This window comes from Tursiops truncatus, chromosome 2 (assembly GCF_011762595.2).
Source record: "Tursiops truncatus isolate mTurTru1 chromosome 2, mTurTru1.mat.Y, whole genome shotgun sequence".
In the NCBI taxonomy this organism is placed as follows: Eukaryota; Metazoa; Chordata; class Mammalia; order Artiodactyla; family Delphinidae; genus Tursiops; species Tursiops truncatus.
Window position 1 is genome coordinate 48,451,302 of NC_047035.1, and position 25,258 is coordinate 48,476,559.

General features: G+C 45.1%; 1 protein-coding gene and 1 long non-coding RNA gene across 6 annotated transcripts in view; one reads left to right on the plus strand and one right to left on the minus strand.

The window, feature by feature from the left end:
- Positions 1–4,275: 4,275 nt before the first annotated feature.
- On the minus strand, positions 4,276–11,269 carry LOC141277974 (uncharacterized). Its single transcript, XR_012329980.1, has 3 exons — positions 9,723–11,269; positions 8,197–8,333; positions 4,276–5,033 (listed from the first exon to the last, which is right to left on the minus strand). It is a non-coding gene; the product is annotated as an uncharacterized lncRNA (long non-coding RNA).
- A 428-nt stretch (positions 11,270–11,697) lies between these two features.
- The window catches only part of NID2 (nidogen 2), a 79,375-nt gene continuing 65,814 nt past the window's right edge, over positions 11,698–25,258 (plus strand). For all 5 annotated transcript variants that reach the window (XR_012329979.1, XM_033851148.2, XM_073800463.1 and 2 more), the window contains exons 1-3: positions 11,698–12,070; positions 12,738–13,046; positions 22,418–22,650. Coding sequence is in view for 4 of the 5 variants with exons in the window: in XM_033851148.2 (XP_033707039.1) it covers positions 11,834–12,070; positions 12,738–13,046; positions 22,418–22,650 (779 nt within the window). In the remaining variant the exon portion in view is untranslated. The remainder of the gene's footprint in view (positions 12,071–12,737; positions 13,047–22,417; positions 22,651–25,258) is intronic.

The following is a 25,258-nucleotide window of genomic DNA, read 5'->3' on the forward strand; positions in this document are numbered from 1 at the left end:
ACCTGGTAAAGACTGTTTTTAAAATCTGTATATACAGATGGCAGATAAGCATATGAAAAGATGCTCAACATTGTTAATAATTAGAGAAATACAAATGAAAACCACGGTGAGCTACCACAGCACATCTATCACAATGGCTAAAGTAAACAATAGTGGCAACATCAAATGCTGGAAAGGATGAGGAAAACCCGTATCATTTAGACATTGCTGATGGGAATGTAAAATGGTACCACAACTCTGGAAAACAGTTTGACAGTTTGGTTTAAAGTTAAACAGACACTTAGCATATGACCCAGAAATTGCACTCCTAGGCAAAAGAATGAAACTTATTTTCACACAAACACCTGTACATGAATGTTTACAGCTGCTTTATTCATAATCAGCAACATCTGGAAACAGCTCAATGTCCTTCAGCTAGTGAGTGGATAAAGAAACTGCAGTACACCCATAAAATGGACTACTCAGCAGTAAAAAAGAATAATGTACAGGTACATGTACCAACATAAATGAATCTGAAATGCATTATGCTAAGTGAAAGAAGTCCAGCTCAAATAGCTCTGTGATTTCATTTATATGACATTTGGAGAACAGATTAGTGGTGTCTAGGGCTGAGAGGTGGGGTGAGGGAAGTGGATGCACTGGGCAATGTTTTAGGGTGATGGAACTTTCTGTCTCTTGATTGTGGTAGTGATCATACAGCTCTAAGCTTTTGTCGAAACTCGTAGAACTGTACACCAAAAAAGCGAAATTTACTGTATGTACGTTTTACATTTATTTATTTATTTATTTATTTATTTTTGGCTGTGTTGGGTCTTCGTTTCTGTGCGAGGGCTTTCTCCAGTTGCAGCGAGCAGGGGCCACCCTTCATCGCGATGCGCGAGCCTCTCACTGTCGCGGCCTCTCCCGTTGCGGAGCACAGACTCCAGACGCGCAGGCTCAGTAGTTGTGGCTCACGGGCTTAGTTGCTCCGCCGAACGTGGGATCTTCCCGGACCGGGTCACGAACCCGTGTACCCTGCATCTGCAGGCGGATTCTTAACCCCTGCGCCACCGGGGAAGCCCCTGTATGTACATTTTTGTTTGTTTGTTTGTTTGCGGTACGCGGGCCTCTCACTGTTGTGGCCTCTCCCGTTGCGGAGCACAGACTCCGGACGCGCAGGCTCAGCGGCCATGGCTCATGGGCCCAGCCGCTCCGCGGCATGTGGGATCCTCCCGGACTGGGGCACGAACCCGTGTCCCCTGCATTGGCAGGCGGACTCTCAACCACTGCGCCACCAGGGAAGCCCTGTATGTACGTTTTAAAATAACTATTAAAACAGAAAAATGTTATTGAAAGAAAAAGATCTAATTAGTGTTTTATGAGAAAAATATATATTTCTTCACAAGTCTCTATTCATCCTGTAAATTTTCTGGGTAGAGTTAAGAGAGACTGCTTTTAAATTGACAAAGGCAGTTGCCAAGTGTGAATGAACTGTGATTCTCTTGCTACTTGAGGAGAGATTGGGAGTTCAGAGCCATCACTTGCAAACTCTCTTTATAAATGAAAACTGTGTGAAGTGTAGGTCAATGCTCAGTTCTTCAGGAGTGGATGATACAGATGTGGAAGATGTACGTCCATTAAGGCTTTAACCCCCTTCACGCCTGAGGGTTGCCTTTCCCCCACCCACCAATTAGATGCAAAAGGTTGTTTCATCCTACTTGTCTTAAATTCCTATGCTCCTTCTTCCTTTTATTAAAACCATGAGTATAGAAGCCCTTGAGGGCCACAGTAAGCAAGGTTCTCTCTCCTGTGACAGTTTCATGGACCCTAACTGTGTATATCTGCCTGAGCTCCAAAATGTACAATGGAATGCTTTGGTGGGCGGCGTGAGAATAATCTCTTTAGCAGTTAGCATGGTATTTGCCAAATATAAAGCAATGTTTTCAATTACATTTTTCCTTTAAGTGTGTGTGTATTATGGAAGGGCAATTTAAAAAAAACTAGGAAAAAGAAGGAGGAGGAGAAGGAGAAAACAATGCAAGAAAATCTGCTGGCCTGAGGCCAGAAGGCTGAATTTTTCTTGGTTGCGTTCATTTCCCAGCTCAGCGTAGAGATGAGGCCTGTCCTATTCACATGGCTTATTAATGACTCAGGCTTGGGGTTGTAAATAGAAGGGCCAAAACAGATCATTCCAGGTAAGTAAGTCTTTCAAATGGCACCCTAAGTAATGGTCAGGATGCACCAGATGTTTTTAGTGAAGTCACCACTTCACAGAACGGCTTACCCAGGAGTCTCAGCTGAAGGAAGCGCCCTTCCCCAAATGCTTATCATTTTATTTCCCTTCTTGGTATAGAACACCTTTCCCCCCCCCCCCCGCCGCCCCCGCCCCGTCGGAAAAATAACATTGGGAAGCTACCATTCTGCTTATGTGATTCTGTTATTCTGTTTACTGTGGCTGCCAGATGCTTCAATTAAGGGCTAAAAGGTGGTCTTTCCAACCGAAACTACCAAGTGAATGCTTCCACGTTGAAGTCAAGGGAACAGGGGTCTATTAAGTCCTTCCCGTATACCTTGTCTTTGAAGAGATCATAGCCAGAGAGTTCAGCAGAGTACATCACCAGCGCTTTGAACTGATCTGAGAGAGGGTGCTTCTTCCCATCATCTCTGTTTATTGCCGGCACTGCGTGGGGCACAAAGGGCTGGAGCTTTGGCTCCATGGTTGCTAAGCCTGGGAACTTGAAACTTGATTCTCTTCCTGCTACGATGTGTGAACGAGAGACTGAAACTTTCCGAGTCAGAGTTTTGTCACACTAAAGCAAGGGGATTGGAGTACAGGATTTCTTGGGCCCCTTCCAGTTCTAAAAGGCTATGAGTCTATGAAATAAGAGGAGAAAAACATATGAAACCCAATGAGATCAAATCAGTAATGGAGTTCAAGGATACATAACGCTCAGGACTGTTCCTGAATCATGAACTCACCTGTCCATCAGGATACTGCTCATTGAATATATAGAATAAAAATTAAAGAAGTGGCAAAGGGGTGACGAAGGACCCTAATAAAGGACAATTTAGAAGGATGGAGATGTTTAAAATTCTAGGACACATGGTATAATGATGATACTCAAGCTTTTGAGGTAGCCTGCCCAGGTTTGAATTTTAGCCTCGGTACTTGGTAGTTGTGTATCCTTAGCTAAATTGCTTTTCTGGGCCTCATCAGAATGTAAAAAATTCATCAGGTGTAAAAAGAAATAATAATATTTTCCTCAAAGAGTTGCCATGAGGATTAAATGAAGTAATGCACGCTTGCCTGGATCATGAAACATTTGAAGTAGATTGCCAGCACTACTGCTGCTACTACTGCATAGAGTATATAGTGAATGCTAATACTCCAGAGCTACACAGAGCAGTGGATGGTGGTAGTGGGACGGCACTGGTGGAGTGACTAAGGTACCAGCCTTGGCATACAAAGTCTAGGGTTTTAGTTCAAGGTAACACAGAAGCAAAGAACGTGCCCACAAACAAATTCCACAGTGTCAGTGCCACTGGGCATGTACTACCATTTACTAGCTAGGCAACTTCTGGCCATGTCTCCCGACCTCTCCAAGGTCTCCCCTGAAGATACTAATGCTTGCCTCTCAGGATGTTGGAATGAACCGCATGAGATAATGCATGTGAAATCGTGCACTGTAAACCACAAACTCCTCTACTGATGTAAGGATTGTTATGACCTAGTAAGATAATGAATGAAAACCTATGACAGAAGTCTTTCTAAAATGGTACATCCATTTCTCTGACATGTCTTTGCTTTTTTTTTTTTTTTGATGACATCTACAGGAACAGGTATTACTGATAGACAAAACATTAACTGTCTGTGGCGCTTTATCATTTTTACCTGCTTTGCATAACCTCCTTTCATTCCCACAAGTGCGTAAGCTATCTGTCTTCATCCTGACCCTGTGCTTAGTTCTAATCAGCGTCTTCCTCCCCAGCTGCCGTGGTCTGGCCTCTGCTCCCCCTCCCCGCTTTTCACTCATGCCATGTAGTTATTATTGCAAGCAGTTGTAAGAATAATATCCAATGCTCCTCTTGAATGGTAAGTCAAGGGAAGCCTTTGAACAAGGAAGGCACATATTCAGGTATTTTAGGAAGCTTACTTAACAGCAGCTGAACTCTGACAGACTGGAACTTGTGAGCTGAGACTGGGTGGATTAGAGTGTTGTTTAATGACAAGGAGAGGTGGTAAGTGCCTGGACTTGAGTGACGGCAGGGAGGATTGGAAGGGGGTAAAAGACTGGAGAACAGGAGGCAGGAAATAAATCTACAGAATTTTATTCGTTCAGTAAATATTTATGGAACAGTTACCATGTGTCAGGTATTACATTAGGGGCAGGGAATACACCAGTGAGCAAAAAAGACAAAATCTTGATCTCTGTGAATCTGTGGTCTGTGGCATTTGTCAAGTACTTGGATGTACATGGAAAGGGAAAGCGAGACGTCAAATAGAGGCGGCTGAGGTTTCAGCTTGAGTGTCTGGGGACATGGCGTCACAGTTGACAGCAATGAGAGGCAGGAGGAGGACTGGGTTGGTGTGAAAGGTGACACATTCGTTTTCCGCACAGTGAACTTGGAGAATTGCTATAGAATTAAAATGCTTTCCTGAAAGGAAATGAGCTCAGGATCAACTCTTGGGTTCTGTGACTGGCGCCATGTGATCTATGTGGAGTTGTACAGTTTAATCAATGTTTTGTTTTTTCCTTTTTTTTTTTTTCCAGTACACGGGCCTCTCACTGTTGTGGCCTCTCCCGTTGCGGAGCACAGGCTCCAGACGCGCAGGCTCAGCGGCCATGGCTCACAGGCCCAGCCGCTCCGCGGCACGTGGGATCTTCCGAGACCGGGGCACGAACCCGTGTCCCCTGCATCGGTAGGCGACTCTCAACCACTGCGCCACCAGGGAAGCCCTTAATCAATGTTTGATTCCCAGAGACCCCCAGATTAGACTGGAGATACTTACTTATTCCTGGTCCTGAATTTTAGGAGGCATTTTTCTTGCAAACCTTATATGAGAAAATTCATTAAAATAGTATCATTAAGTGTAGCTTTATAAAAAGATACTGAAATGTTTATCAAGTTGATTTTTCTCATAAAGACCTTCCATAAAAGTTGAAAGCATAAAATTAAATCTTAACTCAGTCAAGGTATTTTTTGGAAGCCGTAAGATAACATAACCCTACTGCATTGTTTTCTGATGACATAACTTAGTACAGTGAAGGAATGTAGAGAATATATGTCCTGTAGGCTGTGTTTCAAATATCAGATGTATCTGGGAAACTACTGCTGAGGGTGGATTTTGGTTATTTTCGGATCAGATTCTCTGCCTGGTACCTGACACAGCAATGTTCAGTGTGGCAAATCAAAAAAAGCTCTGGAGGCCACAGATAAACACTAACAGAGTTGGACTGCCTGGGTTTGAATTCTGGTTTCAACCCTTGCTGGCTTAGTTTTTGGTCAAGTTGCTTAATCCCTCTCGCCTCAGTTTCTTTATCTGCAAAATGGACGTGTACAACGGATTGATGAAATCATTCTTATCCAGTCCTTAACTAGAACCTGGTACATTATAAAGGTTCAATTAAGGCTTGCCATGGTTATCTTTGGCTTTATTAGCATTGGTCTGACTCATGCACTAACTTCTAGAGGAAGTGACAATGGCCAGCAGGTCACATGCGGCAGAAACAAGGTGATTCAATTCGGTAAGAAGCACAGGATGTCTAGGAAAGCGGCACAGATGATGCCAAGGACAACAGCCTCTGGAAACACGGCCACAGCCACTACCCAATGAGACAGCGCACACTGAGATCACTCCCGGGCAGTCACTCAACTCATTAGAAGTTGACCAGCCCTTATTTATTCAGCATTGTGTTAGACAGCTGTGGGAGTCTTAAAGGAAGTGAAAAGCAGGAGCTTTGAGGAACTTACCGTCTGGGTAGCGAGAGAAGTCTTTGGGAAGGAGCTGCATGCCGATGTTATAGTAATTAAATGCTAACTTGTACTTGGGGTAGTCACAGGAGGAAAGGGAGCAGTATTGGCCTTTCTGCACTATTCTTTCTATAGGCATCTAATGCCATCAACCGGAATACCTTCAAATATAATCAGCAGTGGGAATCTTGTCTACCGACATGAAAGCCACACCTTTTAATTTCTACTTTCCCCGCAACAATCCAGAATATAATTAATATGTGAAGAAGCAGGGAGTGGGTTGTTCGGGAAAAAGTACAGGAGTTAAGAAGGATTTCTTTACAACACTTTTTCCCCCTTCAAATCAACAGTGGTTTACTAAACAGCCCAGAGGGTTGTAGCAGGTACTGTGCTAGACCCATGAGATTTAGAATATGAGGAAGATCCGATCCTACCCTCGAGCGCTGGTTCACATTCTAGTGGCCGGGTGGGACTGTCAAGGCCTATCTGTCTTTCCGTGCTCAGGCTTGTGGTAAAGACAGTCTGAAATAGACATTAGAGTGCATAAGAAAAAAGAACACAGAAGAGTGCCATTACAACCAGATGAAGGGACAGACATTAAAAGGCCATTTCAGTATTTTCAGTGAGGAGCTGAGACAGGAGTGTGCCCAGGTGTCACAGCCACGCAGAGGAGAGGTTCTCTGCCAGAATTTGGGGAGGCTGCCCATGTAATGTGATGTCTGCACTGCATCTTGAAGGGAAGGAGAGACCATCAGGAGATGGGCAGGGTGTTCCAGTCCAGAAACAGCATGACCAGAGGAACACCAGAAGGAAAATACTTGTGTGGACGGGGAACTAGAAAGAGTTGGGTGTTGCTAAAGGTGTAAGCAGGAAGGGGCAGGAGATGACAGATGAGGCCAAGCCGTGAGGGCCCTTCCAGATTAAGATTCACCCTAAAGGTGAGGGAGAGCCACCAGAGGGTCTTAGACAGGAATATGTGATGGTCAGATTTGTAGTTTAGATACACATAGAGGAAGGATTTAGCAAAGTATCTGTTAGGATTGGGTACTGCTGTGTGGAACAGTGCTTAAGCCAACAGGGTTTATTTTCTAAGTCTGGAGGTAGGCAGTTCCTCACTGGCTAAGACACTCACATCCGTGTTGTCTTTTTGCTTTGCTATCCTTTAGTCCTCACAGTTGTCACCTCATGGCCAGAAGATGGCCGTCTGAGCTCAAAACAACACATCTGTGTTTAAGGACGCAAGAATAGGGAAAGATGCTTCTCTTCCCTTTAATCACCAGTGTCAAAGCCCTCCCAGGGACCACCACTTTGAGCAAACTACTGGTGGTCAGGTTAGGACTACACTAGCTGGCCACCTCTAGCTGTAAGAGAAGCTGGGAAATCAGTGACCTTCTTATGTAGTAGATTTGGGCAAGGGAGGAGGTTGGGAAAAAGTGGTAGTTATTAGGTATGGTATGTAGCTAACCTGTAGTTTCTGCCACAAAAGCTAGCAGGTGGGAAATAATGAGGACCCCAAACAGGGCAATGGTAATAGAGAGGGAGTGGATACTGTTGCCATTAGCTGAAACTGAAAACTCAGAAATTCTGAGTAGTGGATCTCATTCTCTTAGATGTGGGTCTGAAGTATCATCCCAAGAGGATATTCAGCAGGGAGTTGGATATAAATGAAAAACTCAAGGGAAGACTTAGGGCTTGGGATATATTTGGAGGTCATTCAAATGTAGGGCATCCCACCCACATTGTAATGACCTTAAAATATATCCCAAGCACTAGGCATTTCTAAGTAGTGAATGGTTTTTCATAGGCCTAACATAATTTTCAATCAATCCTGAGTCTGTGGAGATGTGCAAATTTGCACAACTCTATTTTCTCTACCTGCTAGAACGCCCAGCCTGGAATTTAATGGAGAGTAAAGTCATGTAGAGAATCACTGTGTGCAACAAGAACCAGAACATTTTCTGCCAAGGCCACCTCCAATACAAACATGTACACACACCAGTCCGTGCTATACATAGAACTTGGCCTTGAATACTAAAATCTATTTGCCATACCATGGAACAAATGTGTTTTCATTCTCTTGATTAAAATAACAGGAAATGTCATCATTCTTGAAGTCATGGTATTTATAACAGAAATATAACCACAAGTGTATATATATATATATATAAAACTTTGGAAACTCTTGCCAGGCATCTGGTACCACCCCTGGGTTGGGATAAAAACTCCTGCACTTGAGAATCTTACCTCTCAAGCAATTACTCTGAAGATCCAATCCAAGAGGACTAAAAATGTCTAGAGAAGAAGTTCTCTATAACTTCCAGCCTGGAAGGGCCTCTGCCTCTTGAGCTAGTCTGGCAGGTCATGGAAATTCTACTCTGGAGCTGGGGATACAAGAGAAATATTTTTTTCAGTATTTACTTTGACCAGTGAAATAGCTATGACAGATTTTTTTCTTTTCACCAAGACCCGAAGTGACATTTTAAAGGAGAAACCACTCTTTGGGTACCATAGAGTCTTTTAAAAACAATATTAGAATAAGAGCTCAAAGGAGTGTCTGCTCAAGCACAGCTGTCCAAAGCTTCATATTTCAAAAAGGATTTGGCCACTTTAATGCAGACAGGAGTCAGGACTGCTCATTTCAGCCTCTTCCCTGTTGGATCTACTTCTTCCTATTCAGATAACGTCAGATCCAAACCTAGTGACAGCCTCTCAGTTCAAGGGCAATTTTTGCCCGTTTTGCTGTTAAATGCATGCTAAATTGCAGCATTGCTCCTTTTTTTCCCCCCATATTTATGCTTTGTTTTTGCAACTGCTTATGAGATCTGTAAGGTCAAGGGTCACATCTTGAGCTCTGTTATTTCTTGCCGAGTTGTGTTTGTCGTGGTAAACTCCCAGGAAATAGTTGCTGAATGGACGAATGAATGAAAGAATGACAAAAACTGGAGAGCAGTGGTAGGTGAGTCGCTAGGCAGCCTGGTAAAGAGGATTACAAAACTCAGGTCAGATTAGCAGGAAAGGTGGTGTAGGGACAAGAATGTTTCATTTGAGCTGCAGACATGGATCCTAGGCCTAGGTTGCCTTGCTTGGCTTCACTCATTCAACAAATATTTCTTTAAGGGTCTTCCAACGAGCCAGGCTGGAGTTGTAGCAGACCCTGAATGAGATCAAGTCCCCTCCCTCCAAGTGTTGTAGTGGTAGGGAGGGGGCTATGAGGAGACCAGGGATGGCAGGAGATATGATAATGATGAGCGCTGGGCACATGGAGCAGAGAAGGGGCTTCTATGTTAGACTGGTTTCCAGGAAAGCTTCCTGAAGAGAAGGGTTTTGATTCAAATCTTGAATAAGTTTTTGGCTAGATGAGATTGATTGGAAAGAACATTATAGGTAGAGGGACTAGCATGTGGGGATGTTCCAAACCATATAATAGGAGGTTGCATTTGAGAACTAAAGTCTCAGCTGAAAGGCCAGGGGTGGCCAGAGCTGAAGTTAAAGAGGTAGTCTTGAGGTGCCTTGCAGAGGGCCTTGTGGCAGTGTGATTTAGAGCTAAAGAGCAGAGGTTTAGAAATCAGACAGAACTGAGTTCAAGTCACAGCTCTTATACTTACTAGCCACGTAGCAGTAACTGTTCTTTTTTTTTTTACCCAGAAATCAAGTCTTGATTTCTTTAGCACAGTGTCTGTCTAGCTCTATCACTTATCTGTTGCTGCATAACAAATTATCCCAAACCATAACAGCTTAAAACAACACGGCTTTATTAAATTCTCAAGTACCTGTGGGTCCGGAATCTGAGCCCTGCTTAGTGAGGGTCCTCTGCTTCAGGGTCTCTCACAAGGCTGTAGTCAGAGTGTCAGCCAGAGCTAATGCGCCATCTCAAGACATGACTGGGGAAGGATCCACTTCCAAGCTCACTTACATGATTGCTGGCAGTGCCTTACAGATGTTGGCCAGAGCCTGCCCTCGGTTCCTTGCTATGTGGGCCTTTCCAGCATAATGGCTTGCTTCATCAAAGCCAGGGAGAGAGAGTCTGCTAGCAAGACAGATTTAGCCTAATCATTGAAATGATTTCTTATCCCTATTGCCACATTCTTTGGTTTAGAAGTTACTAGGCCAGCCTACTACTGCAGGGGAAGAGATTATGCAAGGGAGTGAACATCAGACACTGGGGATCATTGGGAGCCATCGTAGGGTCTACCTGACCCACTAACTTATGGCTTATCACCACTAAATAAATGTTAACTATTATTATTCTCAGTTGAGAGATTTGCAAAAGCTACAGAAAGCCAGTGAAGGATTTCATATCAAGGAGTAACTTTAGGTGACCTTGGGCAAGTCAAGTCACCTCATGTCTTTGAGCTTCTAATTCCTCCTCAGTACAATGAAAATATCTGTCTCCAAAAGAAAGAACATGTATGCAAACACAAATACATTTTTGTAACACCAAATATACAAAATCTCCACAGTCTGAGGAAGCAAACTGCTTTGGGGCAGTTTTCCATTTTGTGTTGATTCTGTGAGTCTCACAGTCTGATCTTTTCAAAGTTTTCAGGGTTTGTCCCTGTGGGCCGGTAAGGATTTGTATAACTGGAATAAACACCCACAAAAAGAAATCTGTTTTTTGAGCATCCCTTAAGGCATTTCCAAAGGTTTGCTTTTCCCTTCTTTTTAAATACCTTTGCTTCCAAGGACCCCATGGGGGTCCCGAGAGAGAAAACAGTCTATCTGGGAAATATCAGGCTCTTGATAGTAAAATTGGTAATAAAATCTCGTCGGGCTCCTGGAGCTTCGCAGCGGGGATGTTTATGGTAGATGGGGTTCCCGAACACCCTCGCAGCTGGTTTGGAGGTTGTGCGATTTCCAGTCCCGTGGAGAGCTCGGGTTACCACCTCCGTGGATGCTGTCAAGGGCAGCTTCCGTGCCCGCGGGGAGCGGGCGAGAGACCCGGGGTCCCTCCACCGTGGCGTCTGACCCATTTCTGCTTGGTGTCCAAACCGGATGCCTCATTCCATGCCCCAAACAGAGCTGATCACACACTGTCGCGTTTCAAGGCCTTCCCGGGTGCGGTTTTCCCCGGGGAAGGTAAACAACGCTCTTGACCCGAACTGGCAGGCATTTCGGCCCGGTGGCCCAGTCCTCCCGTGCGGTCCAGCTCTCCCGGGAGGCGGCCTTCGGGAGGGGGACGGAATTTAGGAGTCAGCCCCCCGGCTTCATACAAAGGCGCGCTTCTCCTCAGCGTCTCTGGGTGGAGCGATGAGGCCGAGGAAGCTGTGGCTACGACACAGCAAAAGTGCCTTTTGCTTCTCGGCCCGAGAGCCAGACCTCGAGGGCGAGGGGCGCCCGGCACCCCAGGGCAGGGCACCATCCTCGCCTTGCCAGCCTGGCGGGGCACTTCGCGCCAGCCAGCAGCTGCACAAGCTGCCGCGAGGTCCCCCTTGGCGCTGAGGTCATCTCCTGCAGCGCTGCTGCCTTCGGACCGTGCGGGCCATTTGGTCCCGGAGGCAGGAGTCGCCGGCACCCCTGGGCAGCCCCGAGAGGAGGGTGAGGGTGACCCCGCGAGCTCTCGGGGAGCGGAGGCGGAGGAGAAGTGGTTCCGACCACCCCTGGCCGGGATGTTTCACCCCGCCAGCGCCGCGGGTCCGGTGACCACTGCCTTAGAAAGCTTAAACGAGAACCAGATGTGGTGGCCGCTGTCGAACTTTCTCAGAACTGGCGATTGGTCCCGGGGCCAGGGCCGCAGCCAATCATCGCTCTGGGAGGGCCCGGAGTCCCGCCCCGCCCGGGACCCCGCCGGGATCCAGGTTGGAGGCCAGCGCGGCGGGGCTAGTGGGCTGGCTGGCGGGGCAGGGACGCGCTCTGCCGCGGGACAGCCCAGGGCCGAGAGAGCATGCGGGGGGACCGGGCGGACGGGCGGCCCGCGCTGCCGCCGCCGCCGCCGATGCTGCTGCTGCTGCTGCTGCTGCTGCTGTCGTCCCGGGCCGCGGCGCTGCACCCGGGCGAGCTATTCCCCTACGGGCAGTCGCGAGGGGACCAGCTCCTGCAGGAAGGCGACGACGAAAGCTCGGCTGCCGTGAAGCTGGCGCTTCCCCTGCGCTTCTATGAAGCCCAATTCAGCGAACTCTACGTAAGTTTAGCTTCTTCCTGGTGCGGGATTCTGCAGATTTCTTGCAGCTTCTGAACAGGCGTCAGTGTAGTGCGGCTCTCAGCGAACCCCTGCCTTCCGAAGGGAGGAAATAGTCCGCACAGTCGGCTGTCCCCGAGCGCCCTCGGGGTGGGACCTGGCTTTGCAGCGATGCTGTTGCCGGACCACTGCTTTTCCCTGCTTCAGGGGGGCGGGGGGAGGGGGTAAGAATTGTTCGCAGCCGCATAAGAGTCCCAGGCAGAAAAGAAGGTGGGATTGCTAAGCCGGCCAGTGGGGTTTCCAGTTAGGACAGCGAGGAGGCTGTGCACTTCTATAGAGCTGGGTGTTCCCTCCTCCGACCCGTAGCTTTTTTCCAGGGTTGTGCGGGAGATGAGAAGATAACGTGAACGAGTTTTAGGGCTCCTGGACCTATTGCACCGCGCTTGTGGGGTAGGGGTGACGGGTGGGACGCCGGTTGAAGTTGCGCTGGTCGCCCTGAACCAGGAGTCGGGCTCCCAGCCGATGGGGAAGGGGAAACTTCATGCCCGGGGCGGTTCCCTTCCCTCTTTACGGAGCCAGGGTGGGCGCTCGCGTCCGGACCTGTGGTGGCCCTCCTTGGGCTTCCTGCAACGTACGCGACCGTCACACTTTTGTCCCGCTCGTCCCCCAGGTGGTCACCAACGGCATCATCTCCACCCAGGACTTCCCCAGGGAGACCCAGTATGTGGACGATGATTTCCCCACAGACTTCCCGGCCATCGCCCCTTTCCTGGCCGACATCGACACGAGTCACGGCAGGGGCCGGGTCCTTTACCGCGAGGACACCTCCCCGGCGGTGCTGGGCCTGGCCGCCCGCTACGTGCGTGCAGGCTTCCCGCGCTCCGGCGCGCACTTCGCCCCCACCCACGCCTTCCTGGCTACCTGGGAGCAGGTGGGCGCCTACGAGGAGGCCACGCGCTGGGCCCCGCCCTCGGGAGAGGTAAGCGACCAGGGATGCTTGCTTGGCCTCTGTGCCAACCGAGGAAATGGGCTTGGCTTCTGGGCTGGAACCCAGGGACTGGCTTGAAATTTTTCCGGAGTCTGCTCTCCCGCTAAATCTGATGTATAGTTTGGCGGCACCAGGGCTGAAGTGGCTCGGAAGTGAAGAAGGCTGTTTTCTCCAAGCTTTCTCTGAGGGTCTGAGAGGTCACTCTTGCAAGGAGAACTGCTTAAGGGATGTGAGTGCCCCAGTGCAGATGCAGAAGGGGTTTATGGTTTGATTGTTTTAGAATCATCTCGTATATACAAGAATTATTTCTAATTATATGTTCAGTGAAGGAAAAACATCAGGAAATGCTGGCAATTTTTAAAAGAACAACCATTCATTTTCCTGCCACTCAAAGACAACCACTGTTAAACAGTTTCGTGTGCATCTGCCAGGGCTTTTTCCTATCCATATCTGTATCTATCACTGTCTATTAATGATGAGTTCACATTGCACATACGGCTTTGTAACTTTTTTTCACCAATTAGTAAATTGTGAATATGTTTAGCTGTCAATAAATATACTTCTACAACATCACTGTTAATGTTTGCATATATTCCATCCGGTGGATTTCTCATTGGGCCCAGTGGTCAGCAAGGTTATTTCCAATTTTTCTCATTATAAATTTGTGAAGCACTTTTTCTTTCTTAAGCTAAATCTTTGTACCATGTCACTAGTTGACATTCCAGGAAGCGGAACTGGTGGGCCAGAGTGATGCATTTTTTATAAGGTTTTAATAGCCTTTGCCAAATTGCCCTCCAGGTACCAGTTCACATGCTCCGTACTTTACAGGAGACTGCCCTTGATTCCTTGTATAGTCTCTACCTGAGAAAGTGAAATAGCGTAAGCGCCCAGTCATTAGTCTTGGCAGCAACATTTGAGGTACTCCAAATGGACATCAGGTGGCGCCAGGGTGGCTTGGCAAAAGGGGAGCTGCCTCACTCCTGGGGTAGGTAAGGGCTTCCTCCTATGAAATTAGACCTGAATCTAAAATGTCAACTCTAAAGGCTGAAACTCTTTGAGTTTATCTCTATTTTAACTCATCAAAATGATTCTTAGCTATAGAAAGATGACACATATCCTCCGTAGGTTCAGGGAGATTAACTAGCTTGCCCAGTCTCAGTGAGTGATTCAAGATGGTGGCCATTCTTATTCTGTGCTCCCTGAGTAAGAGGAATATTTCCTAAAGGCTTTACTAAGCAAAGAAGATCTAGAAATAAAAATGATTTGAATTGATTTTTGCCATTCATTTTATTTTGGGTCAGGCAACATCTAGTTTTGTTTATTGCATAATCTTTTAATGCATAGGTTTGACATTTCAGTTATTCAATTCAACAGAGTACATTCAGTTCAAATAAATAGACTGAGCACCTTCTTTTTTTTAAAAAAATTAAATTTTATATTGGAGTATAGCCGATTAACAATGTTGTGATAGCTTCAGGTGCACAGCAAAGCAACCCAGCCATACATATAGATGTGTCCATTCTCCCCCAAACTCTCCTCCCATCCAGACTGCCACATAACATTGAGCAGAGTTCCCTGTGCTGTACAGTAGGTCCTTGTTGGTTATCCATTTTAAATATAGCAGTGTGTACATGTCAGACTCAGACTCCCTAATTATCCCTTCCCCCCTGGTAACCATAAGCTTGTTCTCTAAGTCATTTATACAATGGAATATTACTCAGCCACTAAAAAGAATGAAATAATGCCATTTGCGGCAACATGGATGGACCTAGAGATTGTCATACTGAGTGAAGTAAGTCAGAAAGAGAAAGAGAAATATCGTATGCTATCGCTTATATGTGGAATCTAAAAAAAAATGATACAAATGAACTTATTTATAAAACAGGAACAGACACAGACTTTGAGCACCTTCTTTGTTCAGGGCATTGGTCTAGGTGGAGGGTTGGAGAAATGAATAAGGTATGTTGCATTCATTAATTCACTTTTGTCCATAAGTTTAAAAAGCATTTAAAGTTTAACATACCTATAATACAAAGTTTAGAAGACAACGTTTATAATTTTACTAACCAGAGGTCACCACTGCTAGTATTTTATTGTGTTTTCTTCCAGTCTTCTTTTCTAAACATATATCTTATATGTGACATATTCATATATGTATGTGTATATAAGTAATTTATATTTAAACATAGTTGAGATTTATTCATCCAACAAACTTTTTTGCACTTACTGTATGTCAGGGCATGTAGAGACTGTGAAAGGACACATTCTTTACTCCTAAGGATGTCATAGTTTAATAGGGATATTGATTATTATTCAGTATGATAAGTGAAGTAGCATCTTGACTTAAGGAGACTAACTCTATCCCTCCCTTGTTAGGGGACCTGATCTGGGAAAGTTTCAGTGAGCAATTGTCTTTGCATCTGAGTTGACTAGAGTAGAACATTCCCAATAGAAGAGGTAGCATATGACATATCACCCATGGACTATATTGTATAATGTGTTTGGGGCATTCCATGTGGTATCTTATTACTGAAGAGGAAGGGTGGTGGGACATGAGGCTGGGAAGGCCATGGAGCAGGGGCAGATCATGCTATGCTAGGAGTTTGGACTTGGTTCTTTGGCATTGGGCAGCTTTTGAAGAATTTTAAACAGAAGTTTTTTGTTGTTTTTTTATTTTTTTTATTTTTTGCGGTACGCGGGCCTCTCACTGTTGCGGCCCCTCCCGTTGCGGAGCACAGGCTCCGGACGCGCAGGCTCAGTGGCCATGGCTCACGGGCCCAGCCGCTCCACAGCATGTGGGATCCTCCCGGACCGGGGCACGAACCCGTGTGCCCTGCATCGGCAGGCGGACTCTCAACCACTGTGCCACCAGGGAAACCCTGTTATTTTATTTTTTAAAGAGAGCTCTTTTTGATTGTATTGAGAAGGTAAGGGTTCAATGGAAAGACTGACTGCTTAGACAATTATTATATATGTTGTTTATTCAGGATATCTTATTAATTCTTATAATAACATTTTATCATGCTGTCTTCCCACAACAATGCTGCATGTTTAAGATAAGTACAGCAAGACTTATTCTTTGCCATTACCTAGTAAGTTAAGGCAATTGTCTAGAATTCTGTACGTAGTGAGGCAAAGGCAGGTTTAGAATACAGATTTCTTGATTCTTAGGTTTCTGTCATTGTTGCTTTTACCCAGATTTTTCATGCAGGACCCATTTCCTTGGCACAAGTGATGTAGGTAGACACAACAATAGTTGTACCTTTTCCAAAGACTTCCAATAAATGAGGTTTTTTTAATTGTCTCAATGTGATCTTTGTACCAGAAGAGTCCTTGGAACCATATTTCTTTCAAAGGAAGAATGAATTTGGAATGAAATTTTCCAAGGACACTATCGACTCCTTATTACTTCCAAATTAGTATGCCAGTGCTCTTAAGTGAATTCAGCTGCATCTATCTTATTTTTTTAACAGAGAAAGACAACGTTGAGCTGAGTGAGAGGAATCGGAGAGAGGAGCAGTTGCACAGAATCTCTGGGGTGATGAGGTCACACTAGAGCTTTAGTATTCCAATTTTATCAGGGCTTATTTGAAACTGAAAATTATAATACAGACAAGGTGACTTTAATTACTTTTCTCGGTTTCATCTGCAGCATGGGAATAATGCTTCTGATGTGAAGATAATGACAATAAAAACATTTTGAAAGAAGTGGTTTATGAAAGGTTATCCAGTGACTTTGGAAGCAATGATCCAGCCTCAGTCTTAGTTTCCTAATCTGTAAAATGAAGTAGCAATGCCCACCTTACAGGACTGTTGTGAGAATTCACTAAGGTGACATTTTAAAGTAGCCATTATGGTCCCTTAGACTTAGCAAGTGCATATGCCCAGCCAATCTGTGTTCCCCTACATTGGGTTGATGGGACCAGATTCTGGTTCTTTTATTTCTCTATTTCTCTGTCTTGTAAGGATGCTGTGATGTAAGTCTTCTACTTAAGGACTCTTTAAATACAAGCTTTTCTAAATTGCAACTTCTGTCTAGGCCTTTTTATGGTGGGGGCAGAGTGGAGGAAGATTTGTAGAATCCATCTCTTACTTTTCTAATTAAAATCAATCTTCAGACATTGCCATATGCTGAGTTGGCTTCAGAATTTGTTTCATTTAGAAAGGAGATATTCTGTTTGGAGAGAGGATGTTTCTGTAATTACCCACATTGAAGTTTCTTCTGAATACTTTGAAGAGCTCTGTGACATGAGTTCTCGTTTTGATAATTCTTTGGAGATAGATTTTGGCAAGCAATAATCAACTTTGCTTGAAGGACTGTGTGAATTCTACATGGCCTTCTTAAACCTTGGCATACTAACTTCATGTTGCAGAGTTACTGGAAACGAAGATATCAAAGGAATGGCATCTTTACCATTTAAAACTATTTCAGATGTTGCCCTTTCTCGCCGTGGATGTTCGTGGTGGGTGTGACAGGATGTGGTACCTGATATTGCAGGAATGTCAAGGTGTTACTGCATCTAAAAACATATCACCAAATGGTGTTTATCAACTCACTCAATCTGAGACTCCTTGAACTGTCATAGGTACTTCACAGAGCAAAGTCACGGTATTGACCTTCAAAGAACTTATGGGCAGGAGACATACTGCCCATATGTTTACTTTAGCTGTGTTTTTTTTTTTTTCGGGGGTGGGGTAGGTGAGACTGTTGTTTTGTTGTTGTTTGAAGGATGAAGGGGGATAGGGAACTGGGCTACATAGATCTGTGTGGTATGGTACAGGGAATGCATTGTTGACCTGTATTAAGTTGGGCTGAAAGAATGGATATTGAGAATGGGGCAGCAGGACAGATTGTTCTGGCCTAGGATGTGTCCTGGGAGAAGGCCAAGAGAGCTGAGGCTGGAGAAATGGATGAAGGGAGGTGTGGGGCAGTAACATAAGATGAGCAGAAGACTTCCCAATGGAGGTTTCACCATGGGGAGTGAGGCATGCTGACTTGTTTCAAGGAATGATAGTCATTGACAGAGACGGTTGGATCCAGGGAGAAAAGCAGGACATGGTTGTAGCTTTTTGAGCTCTGAAGCTGAGGTCCAGAAGAGGGGAGGTCTACAGTCTACCTGAAAGAGTTTAGCCTCTGTCTGAGATATAGCCATGCAGACATAGAGAACAGAGACATATATGGAAATTGGTTAAAGAAATGCTGACGTTTTGCTAAAGACTAAGTGTCAGGAAGGTTATACTATTAGCGATGTGATAGTACTGAGCACTTATTTTTGAATTTTTTGGCAGGATCTGTAGGATTTAGGGAAGAAAAAAATGAACACGGGAAAATCTTGCATATGACAGTGACCTATAGGTAACGGGAGATGGAGAAATACGCTAAGGAATAGAGATTCCTGTTCACACCGAACACTGGAGGCCAGGAGTCAACGATGCTATGACTGTAGAGAGCATGTGACCCTAGAGAAGACAGGGAAGAGAATTTTGGGACGTGTGTAGGAGACACCCTGCTTCTTAATTTTCATTGTAGTTTTTGTAAACCACTCGAGGCAAACCCCTTTGGGACATGGGTGGCACCGCTGTGATTTTTTGGCCAGATGGCTGAAATCAGTTAAATCAGTTGCAAAAATCAGGAGCTCATTGAGGGGCATGTTTCCTATTTATCAACTCAAGTCAACACTGATTAGCAACGTCCCACACCTGGGAGGGAGAGCCCAGCGCTGCCTGATTTCTGCCGAGGGCTCTGGCTTTTCTCTCTTTCTGATAACAGGATGGCAGATCTTGAAGCTCCGCAGCACTGGCCCTGCTCCTCGTCCCGTGGCGGCCCCTCTCTCCTCCCTGGGATCCTGAGGGCGTTGGGAACTGGTGACCCTTTTGTGGGGTTTGGCAGCCCATCTGAGGCTTTCGCTTCAGGGACAGAGCATGTGGGGTTCTTGCGAAGACTTTTCTCCGGGAATGTGAAGACCTTTCCGGTCTGGAAGCCTGTCAAGTCGTGCTCCTGGGGGAGGAGCCCTGCAGGACATCACGAAGAGGGCTCTTTAGCGATTAGATGTAGAATTTTGTGGAACGGAGAGAACTTTAAAAGTGATCATTTGGTATGCGGGTGGTTTTTAAACAGGCAAACGTTTTTGGCCGGTCTCTGGGATCCTATATTCTATTTAAAATTCTTCTATTTGCCTATTTCGGTGGAGACAAGTAGATTAAATAAATGCTTGCCACCTGTAATAAGTGCTTGTCTCAGGATGGCATATAAAAGACATTGAATACATTTTCATTGAAATGAACTTGCTGACTGGCTGAAAGAATGAATAAAATAAAGTGCTCTATACCCAGACCCCCACAGTAAAAAGCCAGACTCTCCCCTTCACAGCTCTGTTTACTTTTTCCCTCCCCTCCCATCCCCTTCAATTCCTTCACAATCTATGGGACCTCCTTATCTTATAGAATTTCTCTAGACTTAGAACCAGGATTCCTCCTATCTGACGTTTATTGTGGGCAATGAATGCCAGGAACTCCGAAAGCTTTGCTTTTTAAAACAGAATCTGTCTCCTTCCTTAAATACCTTTCTTTCTCTAGTTGAACTTTCTTTGGACTAAAGTAAAACTGAAGTTATTGAATCTCCATTAATCGATGATGTACTGAATAGCATATACTCTGTATAGACATGATACAGGACAGCCTTTGTTTACATTTGGCAGAAGTTATGGCTTCCGAGCTTTGGGAAATTCTAGAAAACATCCCTTGCCTTTTGTTTTTGGAAAAGTCAGGCTTTCCGGATGAAGCAATCAACAACGACAACAGTAACAAATATATGAGCACTGCCCCCTGCCCCCCATCACTAAGTTTCTGAACTTAAAGAAAGAAAGAAAAGCAAAAACCCACGCCAAGCAAGGTGACCTTTTCTGTGTTGGAGATCTAAAAGAAAGTTTGGATAGTATTTTGGTGTTTTTCTGGAAAAGCATTTTAACACCTGAATTTCTTTGTCTTGTAAGCAAACCCTCAAAACTGTACTTTGAAATTAAACATAGGAAAGAAGAATCAACACTAGGAAAGAGCTTGACCACCGTATGGGGAAGGACCCAGGACAGAACAAAATGCAGACCCACGCCTCTTGTTTGCTGTTTCATTTAGTAAAATGTGATGTGCTTCTCTCTGCCTAATCTTGTCTGTCTAGCAAAATGGGGAAACTGTGCTACTTATCAGTAAATAACGTTTCTAGGAGCCACGTTATTTAGGAAGTGGTGGTATTTATAAATACCTCCCCTGCTGCCTGCTAAATTGTAAAAGGAGTGGGATTTAGTGAGAGAGGTGTTCTCAGAGACCTTAATATAACATCTTTTTTAAGATACTCAAGCACTGTTAACTGATCATTTGGGTGGGCGGAGATAGCTGCATGTAGGTAAAGGCAAAAATGTGTCTTGTTGGGGCTTCCCTGGTGGCGCAGTGGTTGGGGGTCCGCCTGCCGATGCAGGGGACACGGGTTCGTGCCCCGGTCCGGGAAGATCCCACATGCCGCAGAGCGGCTGGGCCCGTGAGCCATGGCCGCTGAGCCTGCATGTCCGGAGCCTGTGCTCCACAGCGGGAGAGGCCACAACAGTGAGAGGCCCGCGTACCGCAAAAAAAAAAAAAAAAAAAAAAAAAATGTGTCTTGTTGAAAATACGAGAGTAAGTTGAACTTTAATGAGTGATTCTATAAGGACCTGGGTGCTGAGTCTGTGGCTAACTCAGGCTCCTGGCCTCTCTTTCTGGTCTGCTTTGGCTTCTGCAGTGTTTACTAATGTTCACAGGCAGCCTCTGCAACGCCTCCCCACCGCAGCCCTTAAGGTGTTGGGCCCACACCCTCCCTTCTGGCCTCCACTACCTCCTCCAGCAGTTCTCCTAGAATCCCAGCCGTGGCTGCTTCCCTGTCCTAAGCTCTGAGACTGTCCTGGGCAGCGGCTGCGTCCTTTGTTCCTTGGCCTCTTTGCACCAAGCATACTGTCGAGTGCTTAATAGGCACCTGGCTGTTTGAAGTAATGTACAAATGAATTAATGAACTGAGTTTACAAACATGGAAGCAGCTAAACAGGCAAAACGAGGTGAGTGCTAACTTGAAACACTAAGATACTGTGGAGGGTCAGGGAACAGCAATAAATCTACAGGGAATTGCAAAACCCCTCAGAGAGGCAGCATTAGAAGGTCAGGAGTGTTTCCAGGCACGGGAAAACGTGAGCAAATGTGCAGAAGCATCAAAGTGCATGGGGCAAATGGGCAACATTAAATAATCGGTGGAGATGCAGGGGATCTGAGCCTGAGAAGAGAGTTTGCAGCTTATAAATCACCTGAGATGGCCGGCCAAGGAGCGGTTGGGACAGCCTGGTGGTGCAGGGCAGGGACCCTGGCCGGCCTGCCACCGCATATTAGTAGCCTGACCTTAGGCAGATCTCTTAGCCCCTATGTCTTTGTTTCCTCATCTGAGACATGAGGGTAGGGTAACTCTGGTGCTGGTGTCAAAAGGTAGATGGGGGCTTCCCTGGTGGTGCAGTGGTTAAGAATCTGCCTACCAATGCAGGGGACATGGGTTCGAGCCCTGGTCCAGGAAGATCCCACATGCCGCAGAGCAACTAAGCCCGTGCACCACAACTACTGAGCCCATGTGCCGCAACTACTGAAGCCCATGTGCCTAGAGCCCATGCTCTGCACTCAACAAGAGACGCCACCGCAATGAGAAGCCCGCACACTACAACAAAGAGTAGCCCCCGCTCGCCGCAACTAGAGAAAGCCTGTGCGCAGCAGCGAAGACCCAACACAGCCAAATATAAATAAATAAAATAAATTTATATATAAAAATAAAAGGTGGATGGGAGAGAATAGAGAGTAAGGCTTTGGGAACAGTAAGGAGGCCTTTTGATCAGCCAGTGCCTCATACCACCCCTGCCCATAATGGGCATTTGATAAATAAGTGAATGAGTGAATGAATGAATGAATGAATGATCCAGATGAGTGCCCAGGGCAGAAAACTAGGGCAGTGGCTGTGGGAATGTACAGGTTAATTTTGCTACTTGCTCTCAGCTCTGAAAGAAGTTTGGATGAAAGAAGTTTGAAACCTTAAAAAATAGTTTTATTTTTTGTAACCAGTGTTTTTTTTTACCTATGCATATTTCAACTATTAATCTAAATTGATAAAAGATGATTATAACAATAATATAGCTGATGTAATTATGTTTATAATTTGGAGAGGAAATTTAAAAGAATATTATGTGTAAAAACAATTTAGAGAAATCCTGAGAAGGGGGACAACCCTTTGCATTTATAATGCTTTGGGGTTTCTTTGTTGTTTTTTGTTTGTTTTATTAAGAATATTTTCTTTTTTTTTTTCACAGCTGAATACTTTTCAAGCAGTTTTGGCATCTGATAAGTCTGACACCTACGCCCTCTTTCTTTATCCTGCCAATGGCCTTCAGTTCTTTGGAACCCGCCCCAAAGAATCTTACAATGTCCAGCTCGAGCTTCCAGCCCGCGTGGGCTTCTGCAGAGGGGAGGTCGGTGACCTGAAGAGAGAGGGACCATATTTCAGCTTGACTAGCACTGAACAGTCTGTGAAAAATCTCTACCAGTAAGTAACATGGGGCTTACGCCCTTTCCTGTTGGAATGTAAAGACCCTTAGGAGCTACCTAAACTTGAGTGGCCCTACTCATTAAATATCATCTCCGTGGTTTCTAAGCAAGGGATCAGATCGAAACCAGGAACTAGGCTAGACCCTGGGAGGAGCACGTTGACCAAAATATAAACAGTCTTTTATTTTTCCTGCCCTATTGGCTATAGATACTGGAAACAGAACTCGTGTGTGTGTGTGTGTGTGTGTGTGTGTGTGTGTGTGTGTGTGTGTGTGAGCACAGCCAGTGAGGCTTGCTATGGAAACCATTGCCCTTGGAACCACATAAAAACACCCAGTAATACAACTGCCCAGGTTGAGGTTTTTCCAGGTTAATCGTTTCACAGCTGGAGACGTTGTGAGTTAGTCTTTTGGACAGATAGGTGTTAAAAGTTAAGAGTAGTGTAATTTGGGGAAAAAAAGGAAAACCAAACAAACAGATTGGTAGATTTTTGGAAGTCTCAGGATTTCTCAGTGGCTTCATTATCTGAAATCGTCCTGAGGGTTTTCCATGCAATGCCTGGGACCAAGCACATTCCTTAGTCCCATCACATAAACTCACTCTGCTCGTCCACATCGTGCCCAGTATCTGGGTTAGCACCTGTTGATATTTAATAATTTCCAGGCTCTAAAAAAAATCTCTGCTTTTATCCCTTCCATGAATACTGGTCTAGAAGGCAGACAGAGAATACTTTGGTTACCTGGCCTGCCTTGACTCCTCTAAGTTTCGTTACATGATTCCTGGGTATTGGAACATCTTACACTTTTGCATGCCATCTGCTTTACTCAGAGACCAGAGAGCGGGCCCTACAACCAAATAGGGTTACTGAGAGCTGACATTTATTGAGAGCTTACTGTATGCCAACATTGTGCTACACACTTTCCAGAAGTTCTCTTAATTAAAACTCAACAAGAATCTCAGGGGGAAAGTTCTTCTCTTTTCTCAATGTGACACATGAGCTTAGGGAAGTTAAATTGCCTATAATCTCAAAGTTCTGAAGTGGCAAAGCCAAAATTCAACCACAAGTCTGGAGCTCTGAACTACTTATTTTATGCTGAATCCTGGCCTGCTTTCCCCTTCTCATGACTCATGTCGGACATCTTTTGAGCTCCACCAAGGTTGCCTTTTTAGTCTTGACTCTGGAGAAAACTTAGCTCCTTATTCTCTCTCCCCTGGTTCCACCCTCCTCTTCTACTCTGGAGCCATAGGTTCTCTGCCTCTCAGGCATTATCGAGAGCTCACCATGGGCCAAGAGCTGGAAAGAGAAAGATGTCTAAGGCCCAGGCCCTGTACGCAAGCAACCTGCACTCTCCTAGAGTAGACAGACAAACAACAGTTCCAGAGCATGGGAGTAAGTGCTAACACCTCCTCAGGGTACAGGAGGCAGTGAGGGCCGAAAAGCCGGAGGGAAAAAGCAGACGTGTTCCCCCACCATAGCCATAATGGCCTCTAAGAACTCACACAGACACACGCACGCACACACGTACACACATACACCACTTCCATTTACCTCCCTCCATGCCTACCTCATCTTTGTCTTTCATGCTTCATAGAAACCTCTGAGTTGCTTGATTGAAAGTGGAAGATATGGGGCCAAAATGACCGTCAGAGGAATTTTTCTTTAGTAGAATCTGTACTTAGTATAAAAACTAAAATAGGGCTTCCCTGGTGGCACAGTGGTTGAGAGTCCGCCTGCCGATGCAGGGGACACGGGTTTGTGCCCTGGTCCGGGAAGATCCCACATGCCGCGGAGTGGCTGGGCCCGTGAGCCATGGCTGCTGAGCCTGTGCGTCCGGAGACTGTGCTCCGCAACGGGAGAGGCCACAACAATGAGAGGCCCGCGTACCGCAAAAAACAAACAAACAAACAAACAAAAAAACTAAAATAAAGTACAAACAACGCCGAGAAATGTGAAAAGTAAAAATTACCCATTCTCACTACTTCAAGTGATAACCATTATTAACAGTCATTCCAGAATTTTAGGTTTATGCAAAACCTTTTTCAAAACCAAAATGGTTCTTTTGTTATACATATGGCATCTTCCCACTTGCTGTCTGTGGGTGTCTTTCAGTAAGATATCTGTTATATTATTATTTGAACGCTATAAAACATGGCATCATATATAGCCTGTATTATTAAGACAATAACTTATTGATGAACATTTAACTTATTTCTGGTTTTTCCTTTTATAGTTATTGTTTCAGTAAACAAAATAATACACATTGCTCAGATGCTCATTTGTCTTAAACATAAATTCTTGAAAGTAGAATTGCTGAGAAAGGATATATGCATTGTAACATTTTAATGTATGCTAACCAACTGCCCTTCAGAAACCCTGCACCAACTTACATTCTCACCAGTAAGGAGGGCTGTGATCAACAGTGTCTGTTTCCTACAAGCTTCTAATCTTTCTAGTATTTGTGAATCTGATAGGTGTAAAATGTTCATATTTTCACTGTAATTTCTTTGATTACTAATAAAACCGAACACCTCTTCATATGGTTAATAGCCATTTCTTTGCTATTTTCTATTGAGGTGTTTACAAAGACCTTTAACAAATAAGAAAA